Source organism: Rattus norvegicus, chromosome 9 (assembly GCF_021556685.1).
Source record: "Rattus norvegicus strain SHRSP/BbbUtx chromosome 9, alternate assembly SHRSP_T2T, whole genome shotgun sequence".
NCBI classification, from domain to species: domain Eukaryota; kingdom Metazoa; phylum Chordata; class Mammalia; order Rodentia; family Muridae; genus Rattus; species Rattus norvegicus.
Genome location: NC_141542.1, coordinates 20,164,655 through 20,174,457, shown reverse-complemented (window position 1 = coordinate 20,174,457; position 9,803 = coordinate 20,164,655). Strand labels below are relative to the sequence as shown.

General features: G+C 42.7%; 1 protein-coding gene across 1 annotated transcript; it reads left to right on the top strand.

Moving 5' to 3' along the window:
- Nucleotides 1–270: 270 nt before the first annotated feature.
- LOC148003433 (uncharacterized) lies at nt 271–8,478 on the top strand. Its single transcript, XM_087568656.1, has 5 exons — nt 271–460; nt 1,178–1,334; nt 2,324–2,455; nt 3,120–3,303; nt 7,394–8,478. Exons 1-5 carry the CDS (start codon nt 331–333, stop codon nt 7,397–7,399), a joined length of 609 nt encoding a protein of 202 aa, XP_087424782.1. The 5' UTR covers nt 271–330; the 3' UTR covers nt 7,400–8,478.
- Nucleotides 8,479–9,803: the final 1,325 nt, after the last annotated feature.

The window sequence follows — 9,803 nt, the reverse complement described above, 5'->3', positions numbered from 1 at the left end:
GTTGTAAGCAACCCTCCCCAGCAAAAGCATTGTTGACTTCTAATGATGCACAGAGAAACATCTAGCTTAGCAATAGAGGTTGCCAAATGGTATTCCCAGTGATGTATGAGAGACTGGAGGAAAGGGTCCGCACAGAAATTGATCAATTTTTGGAGAGCTAGTCAGCAGGTAGGTCATAGAACTTCCCAGTGGCATCATCAGTAAGCCCTTCACTGGACAATCTATTGTATCTAAGAGATCCCTAGAATCTTCTGTGATGTCACCAGTGTTGTGGTTACACCAACTGCCTTTGGGATATTCCTTCAGTTCCCTTTGGGTTCACAAACAGGCATGTTTCGCCAGCCGCTTAGGCTATTTCAGAAGGAAAGTGTTGATCAAGGAGAGACCACACCAAGGCTGAAGGAAGATGACCTCCTCTCATCTTCCTTGGAAGGATGGAAATCATTCTGGGGAAGGCTTGGTGAGTCCTGGGCAGAGTTGGGGAACATCCTCAAGGAGGTAGGTTTGAGATGTGCCTTCTAAGATTAGGCCTTACAAGCAGGAGCCTTGGGATTTCTCAAAGGCAAACCAAGAGTCAGGAGTTCCTGATCTTTAATTTGAGAGAAAGCCAGAAAGTGGTAAGCCTTCAGTTTCTTTTCTGGAAGCTTTTTAAATGTGAGTGTCAATGAATGGCAGGAGGAGGCACTGTGAGATTAAAAATGTGACCATCCATGGTTGGGAGTTGAAGCATTTCATCCTCTAGATTACTGTAGGTTACATAAGTCTCTGATGGTGAGAACAAGGAAGGATGCACCCCTAGTCATGAATTGAGTTCTCAGACACTTTGGGTGGAACACACATGATTAGAGCCTGATGGTGCTAAGCAGTATGAACTCCAGGATTAACTGAAACACATCTGATATGAGATAACAACATCCCAGATGTTTATGTATCAGTCACGTTATACTATTCAGGGTGAGGGGTCCTGTAATAGTGAATGTGGCACGTGTATGGCATTAGAGGTTGGGAAGAGGGACATAGCTTAAGAATCCACCTTTAAGAAAGCTTTTCTGCTCTTTAAGGGATTCACCCAGTCTTTACCATTTCCCCTTCCTCACCTCCTTTTGGGATTCAGAATGATCTTTTCTGCCCATGGGCCATCAAATATGCAAATTCACTAGGGTTTATCTATCTACAGGTTTTGGTAGGAAGGCACCATCCCAAAATGTCAGTAAGCAAGAGGAGCGTCTAAAGGAACTGGAAGAACTCAAATTTGAAATGCAGAAGTGTCAATTCGAGAGGGATGAACTTTATCAAATCCTGGACCTTTATATCTATGATGATTGGGACCACAGGTAGTCATTATGGCCAGTAACCTGTTCACTGTCTTGTGCTCTCTCTCTGCTAACCCAAGATTTCCTCTTAGCACAAGAGAGGTTTACCTCTCATCCTGGATTTTAGGAGATTTGGAAGACATTTGCTTGTGAGACAAACTAGGTCCTGTGTGTTTAGGGTCAACCTCTTTTGTACTTGACCCTGAGCTCCTTGGATTATCGTTGTTTCTGTCAACAGCTAAAAGTACCTGGTCACACTTGCTGCCTGTAAGTGAGGGAATGAAATGCCTGCACATCTTCACTCTTTTCCTCTTATTTTTTTCATTATACACTGATTCTATGGCACCTCCATGCATGTAGTTGGGATTCTGCTTGTGTTTGTATATTGATTGGTATGTAAGTATGTGAAAGTGTTTGTGGGTATTAAGCTCTCGGTCAGGGAGTCTGGGGAGTTTCATGGGATCTTAGGATATGTCTGATGGATAGTTTGCAGGTCATGATAGTGGGGATGCCCACATGGATCAACAGAGCACTTTGCACCCTGTATTTACTTAGGTGGTAGATAGGACCCTCCTGAGGGAAGGAGGGGTTACAAATCCTCTACACTGTCAAAGTAGTTATTCCCTCTGGGAATTCATGGAACAATAGGAAACAAGGTTTGAGAATCCCTGTTTTCAAAACAAAAGAAATATCATCACAACTATCTGTTAGACCCAAGCCACTACAGTACAGATGGTCTTGGGGGAACCATATCTCCACAGTCTTAGGAAATGTCCATATTTCAAAATAACTCTTTGCTGATTTGCGTAGAAATATTTCCTTGAAAGAATTGTTGTTGGAGTCTCACTGTTGTGTTTTTGCTCTGGTCTTTGTGTTTGCCACATTCTTCTCTCTCCCCACATTTCTTAAATTTCAATTTTTTATTGGGTTTTTTTAATTTACAATTCACTTAATTCTGAAATCCTGAGTTCAGATGGTTATTTTTTTCCTTGGGCCATGCCCCACAACAGGCTGGATGTCGAATTGCCAATACTTCAATCCGAACATGAGATGAGAATGATGGCTATGCAAATGATGACCAGTTCAATAAGTGAGGCCATGGAGAGGTACAAGGAGCTCATACAAGTGAACAGTTCCTACCGGTGAGTCGCTGACAGAGATGAGAACCCAGCACTAGGCAGGGAATGCTCCTGTCCTGTATGACATTGACCAAAGTCAGGGCTCTGGTTCTGTAGTGTCTGACTTTTAACACGAAGCCTGCCTCCTGGCAAGGGTCTTATGTTTGTAGCTCTTGGACTCAGTTGTCCTACATGTGAAGGGTGTAAAGACCCTCCAATTGGTATTTTCCCCATTAAGGATCCTCTAGATAGAAAGTTTTGTACCGTGATGGGAATATCAATCAACTCTGAATCTCTAGGACTCTGACAGAAGATTTAAAGATCTGTGATCCATGAGAAACACATGGAAAGATTGTATAGCTATTGGGACTTCAATTACCCCTCAGAGGGGATTTACCCACTACGTGAGATGGTTTTAGCATATCATGGACATATAAGCACCCATATGGACCATTTCTTCTTCCTGGATTTATATAAACCGTCTCAGTGTCAGGATTTTCAGAAGTACTTTGATTCATGTTGAATGTGGATTCTGGATTTGACCTCCTCTAATTGGTGCTAACTTGTATAGTGTGGCTCTATTCTGGGGATGTCTGCGGATGAGGACCCTTGAAGGGATGATTGGACTTGCAAGAGTGACAGGCAAATAGAAGCTGGCTGGGTTTACCATTTTTTGTTTGTGGTTCAGCATCAGGCACTCCCAGCTCCTGCGTGAACAAGCTCAATTGAAGAACAATATACAGATTTTGCTGAATGAGAAGAGAGAACTGCTGGTGGAGCAGACTGAACAGCCAGCATCCTCTGTGGAGGCAAAGAGGCTCTGTGAAGAGGCCGGAATGAACATCTGTGTCCCCAGTGCAAAGCAACAGCAGGTAGGATTAGGCCTCAGGGTCAGGTGGTCCTCATGTCTTACCATAAACATAGACAAACTGTCTATTGGCTGATCCATGTACTGTCTTCTGTCTCATCCAAGTGTTCATTCATGTGATGGTTTACAAGGCTTTCTGTGGAGATAGCCCCTCTTCAGGAAACTGCATGTTTGGAAAGCAAATGCTCTTGCTCTTCGAGAATCTGCAGTTTATTAAGGGAGATAGGTTGATCACACAGCAGAGCACTACATGCCATTATGTGTGGAGGGTGCTATGTGGGAGCCCCTCTTTAGACTAGAACAGGGCTTTGAGAGATGAAGCAAAAGCCTGGAGCTCATTTTCTTTACAGGAATCTTGTGAGACTCCAGGAAGTAAGTAGTTTTCAAGGAGGAGAGGCTGGTGGAAATGGCAAAGAACCGGTTCTCATTGTCATTTGTGGTGGCTTTTGTTCTTCCTCCCCTCTTCTCCCTGTATATGAAGATGGTGTCTTCATGCTTCATAGATCTTGGGTAACTACAGAGCCTGAGGAGCAGCATGTCAGTCCTGTCTTATGTGAGTGCTCCTGGAGAGTTCATATGTGGGCCTTACAATCTGAAGCTGGATAGACGACCAAGGATGTGGAAAAGGTTTCTCAAAGGCTGAGGGTTGGCATGAGAGATTTGAGACTTCAAGAACAAAGTTATCCGTATATACCCCCAATTCTCACCAAGAAAGTTGCATTGCTGTGCTGACCTGCCTCTTAGGAAGCATGCGGGGAGGCCAGTTAATGACAAGCAATTTTGTCCAGTCATTATCCAACTTCGTCCTTTAAGCCTAGGTCTCTCAACAAACATGAAGCTTCCTGTTTTGTGCTGGCTAGCAGTCTTTGCATCACCGGTCCAGTTCCAGGTACAGCCCTGTCTCTTATTTGTCTCAACACATTCTTAAAACATTAACTATTTTCAAAATAAGGATTAGATTTCTTCACTTTACCTGAACAGAGGTATCCCCCGGGAAGATTCTGGATTGTCTTATTGGCTTCACCATGATCTTGCATGGAATCCTAGAGTGCATCCCTCTGCTGACATTGCTTTGCTGACTATATCATGGGCATGGCATTCTTTAAGGATAGATTCCCTCTCAATACTGTACACAGTGCTGCATTTCAGAAAAGTCAGGGTATGTTATTTCTTTAGCCTCCTTCTGACTGACATTGAGGTTGTTTTAATATCACATGAACTCTAATGTGATGAAAAGTTCCTGGTAAATGACCATGAGACACTGTCTTCTCTGATGCTTCCAAAGTCTTCTATGAAGGAAACAGGGTAGTTTTAGTGAGGGGTCTATGATGAGTCAGCATAGCGCTTGATGGTATCTTTTCCTAGAAATTTCTCTCTTGGGAATTTGATGTTGTGTTGTTTAGGCTATCTGTGCAGAACATGTCACTTACTTGTAGGACCAGCAAGTATCTGCATAGAAAGGTTTCCTGAAGTGGAAATGAGTACAGGCCAGGGCAGCACAGCCTGCTTGAGTCTAAGAGACTTGTACACAGCATAGCTCCCACTAAATCCTCACTCAACAGGAAATGTGCTGCACAAGATCAAAGTTTTCATTTGTGCGTGCAAGTGAGTATCTGTGTTTTTCTGTGTGTTTATGTGTGTTTGTGTTTGCAGTAGTGAATGTGTTTCCCTCTATTTCCAAGTTTCATGAGAAAAGTACTCATTACGAAAGAGTTCACTTTACATCCATGAAACATGAAATACAGCTGCCCAGTCATTTGGCATCTCCATCCAGCTCTGTACAGCAAAAGGACACTTAAGGTATTAATTTATTCTGTTTTCAAAAATACCGTAACAGAATTATCTCGTGAAGACTGGGGGAGGAGTGGGAAATATGTTCAAGTGAGTCGTTTTTCACAGTGGTAACAAATGGTACAGGCCTGGAGCTTGCAGGTCCCTTTTAGTTATGGTGTAGAAGCAGGAAAATAAAGTCCTGTAGAAGTGCAACCCCCCAAAAAGAGGACACAAAAACACCTGTAAAGTTAGATTTTCAAGTGATTAGGGGCAAAACTACTGATCTGCATTGAAATCCTTTGGAGCACATCAAAGGAAAGGAGTACAGGGCGGTAAGTGCTAGGCTTCTCTATAAAATCCATGAGTTTATGCGGCTTCTCTATTCTTTGTGAATTGTGAAAGCCCACTGGAAGGTTGTGTCACTCACTGTGTCTTCTCCAAGGTTGCTTTCCACATTGCCTGCTACCATTTCTTTCCAGCTACCTATGCACACTACAACTTCCCCTGGGAGTTTGGCTTGGATTATATTCACTGAGAGTTTGAGTTGCTTGGAATTGTATTGTCATCCAGCAAAAGTCCCATAGCTATGCTGTGGTGCAAGAACAGTGCAGTGTCAGGAGCCCCTTTAGGTGCACAGATAATCTAAAGCTCTCCCCTATGTTATCTGTGTAGCATTCTGCAAGTGCTGTCAATCAACATCATTTTCTCTCAGTTAATTTCAGCCTCAATGGAGTTAGGAGAAATGATGAATTTCAGATGGGTCTGGGAGTGTAAGAACAGGTAGCCCTATGAGAAGCCATGTTCAGAAAGTGGAACAGAAGGTTTAGTTAACCCAGTGATTCCACAACAAGGAGTAGGTGTTGCCATTGCAACTAGGGCACATCAGTGTTGTAGTGGTCCCAGAGTAGCCCTGAAGGAGAATCTATCCAGAGGTCCATCAGCCAAGGAGTAAAAGTGTACCATAGGGTGGAGCCCTTCCATAGATTCTGATTCAGTCTGAGAAAATCCATGCAAGCTTTTACGCACTTACTCAAAATATCTGTGGCACAATCACATTACGGGGAGAAAAATTGTTGATTTGGATCCTGGTTATGGAGATTTCCTATGATTCTAGCTTTGGGCATGAAGTCACTCAGGCTATGGTAAAGACAGCTCAGATTAGAAGAAGCTGCACACTTTGGGGAAAGTCTGAAACAGTGAACAAGAACAAGAGTCTAGTCTACCACCAACATATGATCCTTTGCTGGGGAACAAGACTGCTCTACACAGCCCTGGGAACTTGCAAAGCAAGATTGGTAATAGGGAAAGAACCCTGAGTCTATGTCAGTTTATGAGAGGACAGCACAACACTGACTGAGCTATCTATAGGCTCTATTCACTATGTACATATCCCACTCAACATTTGTTTTTATGCCTCCAGCGTATACTGGGGAGTCTTTACTTTAAGCATTAATGTTCAGGTAGGAACACAGGCTGGAAGAAACCATTTGTATATCCTTTCCCTATATAAGTACCTGTTTTGGGTGAATGACCACCTACATGGATTTCAGCCTCAGGCAGCTAAAGAGCTACTCAGAGTATTGTTCTGGTACAGTTCATATGAATTTTGCCCATGAAACAATATATATGATCCTCTGGATTTCTTGCTATGTTCTACTCCTTTCTTCCTGTGATCTCTCTGGAAAGATCTGAGGACATTTTCTCTTCTGTCCTCTCACTAACTGCCTTGCACTAGCCATAGACTTACAGGGGTGCTGTTCTGTTTCTACATCACAATCACCTTTAATGTCCGTGTGTGCACTGGGAAGATTTGCATGGAGCACATTCTCAGTGATTACAGGATCTATGCAATTCCCATGGATTTGATGTGAGATGTCTTCTCTGTGCATTTGCAGGTACAGTGCTTAAAATGGAACCTAGGCAGGTTCCTTCACTGCAAACATAATCAGAACTTTTACCTCAATTCTAGTTATGTTCTCCAGAAGGAATCCACATGGTATTCTAGGTTGCTCATCCCTCTTTTGAACTCAGATTCAGACATAGCTACAATGTTATTACTCAACATAATATATCTGGACCAGTGGAAAAATACGCTCATTTTTTCTCTAAATTCCAATACAGTGTATGGTCCACAGTTCAAATTCTAGCAGTTTTAAAAGCTGAGATATATATCCAAGCCCAGGTACTCTATGAAACCTGGGGATGCAGGGACTGACCTCAGCTGACAGGTCATGCTGGATTGTCCAACTGAATAGAGCTGATGTAAGAGGGAGAGCTGAATTGACAACCCCTCACTAAACCTTTTTCCCTTGCTCTGCTAGGTCTGAAATTCTCCAGGAGAAACTCGAACAAGACACAGACCAGAGCAAGATCTCCCATGGAGAGAAGTGCTACAGGAGGAGAACTAAGTGTGCACAGCAAATACACCACTATTGCGTCTCATCTGTAATGTCCATAGCAATTGTGGACTGCATTTTCCTCCTTTAGTTTGATTTCTTTGGATTGAATAGGCCGTACTTTCACCTCCCCTCCCTCCAGCAAGTGTACACTTTTGGAGGGACTCAGATAAGTGTGGATGCACATCAATCAAGAGCTGCTGGTCATCCAGAAAGACTGTGGATGTGTAAATTTGTACTTGTCCTGATGGGTCATGCAGAAGATTTTCATGGAGATCAGTTCACAACATTGGAAAGACTTTGAGACAAAGTCTGTAATATCATTTCTACTCAGTATTGGATGGCTTTGTCCTTAATACCCCCACTCCAACAAAACAGACCTACTTCCACTCCTCTTGGAAAGATTATTACCACCAGTAACTGCTTGTCTACTGTGTCTCCAAGGAAAGACACAGGCTATAAATCTATTCTGCAGAAGGAGCAGCAAAAAATGCTTAGCGCAGCTCCTCTATTTAAAGTGTGGCTGAGTTTTGATTATTTTGGTTATTTGGTTTTCCTCCTATTCATTTGAAGTTTTGTTATTTATGTGTTGTTGTTTTGTTCATTTGGTTTTCTATTTTGATTATGATATAGACTGTATATATTGACTACCTGCATCTGGTTACTATCAAGTAAATTGGATGTATCCTGGTGAAAAAAAGAGTAATCTCAAACTCTTCACTCTTAAGAACCTTCTTTATTGATCACTAGTGTCAACATCTGAAGTCCCACAGCTATCAGGGAGGGATGGATCTCTGCATTCTCATGGGGACTGGGCATCAAAATCACTTCCCAGTCAGACTGAGATTCAAAGGCAATTATACAGTCACTGTTCACTGTGTTCCAAACTCTGTGAATTTCAACTTCATATTGCATATATTACCCACTGTGTATGCTTGCTGTCAAATATATAGTTACCTCTAAATTATACTCTGTCGATGAGAGTGTTGAACAAATTAATGGGATAAACATTAATTTCTCTGTAATATCTCCCAGGACATATAAACGTGGCATAAGGGACTTTAAAGCAATCGGGAAGCCTGCACCCAAATCCCGGGGCAGAAAATGCTGAACACCCAGGAATGCAGATAATCCTGATGCCACAGAACAGAAAGCCACTTCTGCCCAGCTCTTCCCACATCTCTGGCCCAATATTAATCTGCATGATGCCTCTGGAAACAGGAATAGAGGAGCAGTCAGCGGCAGGAACCTGCTTGGTTCAGCCTGGGCCCAGAACCTACCTGGGCCCTGAGCATATTTGAAGAAAACCAGAGGCATACAATTCTGTTTCCTGATTGTGGCTTTTTTTATTTGAAGCTCTAAACACCATTTTGTTGTTGTTGAATTTTAATTGGATATTTTTCATTTTGAATTCAAATGTTATTCCTTCCTTGTTTTCCAGAAATAAGTCTGAATACCATCGCCCTCCCCCTCTTCTATAAGGTGTTCCCTTCACCATCCATCCACTTTCCCAGCCTAGGCAGGACCAAGGGCTGCTCATTCCATTTGTGCCCAAGAAGACCATCCTCTGATACACATGCAGATGGAGCCATGGCACAGTCCCTGTATAGTGTTTGGGTAGTGGTTTAGTCTCTGGGATCTCTGCTTGGCAGGCATGGTTGTCCTTATGGGGTTGCAAGTCCCTTCAGCTCTTTCAATCTTTCTGTAATTCCTCCAACTGAGGTCCAGTTCTCAGTTCAATGGTTTGTTGCTAGCATTCGCCACTGTATTTGACATGCTCTGGCTGTGCCTCTCAGGGGACATCTATATCTAGTTCCTATCAGCCTACACCTCTTAGCTTCATCCACGTTATCTAGTTTGAAGGCTGTATATGTATAGGTCACATGTGGGGTAGACTCTGAATGGCCATTCCTCCAGGCTCTGCGGTAAACTTTGCTTCCCCATCCCTTCAATAGTGATTCTTCTTCTCCTTTAAAGGAAGGAGTGAAGCATCAACACTTTGGTCATCCTTCCTGAATTTGATTTGTTCTGTGAATCTTGGGGAATTCGAGCATTTGGGGTAATATCCACTTGTCAATGAGTGCATACCATGTGTGTGTTTTATATTGTGTTAACTCACTCAGGGTGATATTTTCTAGTTCATTCTATTTGCCTATGAATTTCATGAAGTCATTGTTTTTGATATCACTGTAGTACTCCATTGTGTAGATGTACCACACTTTCTGTTTCCATTACTCTGTTGAAGGGCATCTGGGATCTTTTCATTTTCTGACTATTATAAATAAGGCTGCTATGAACATACTGGAGCATGTGCCTTGTTGTATGTTGGAGCATC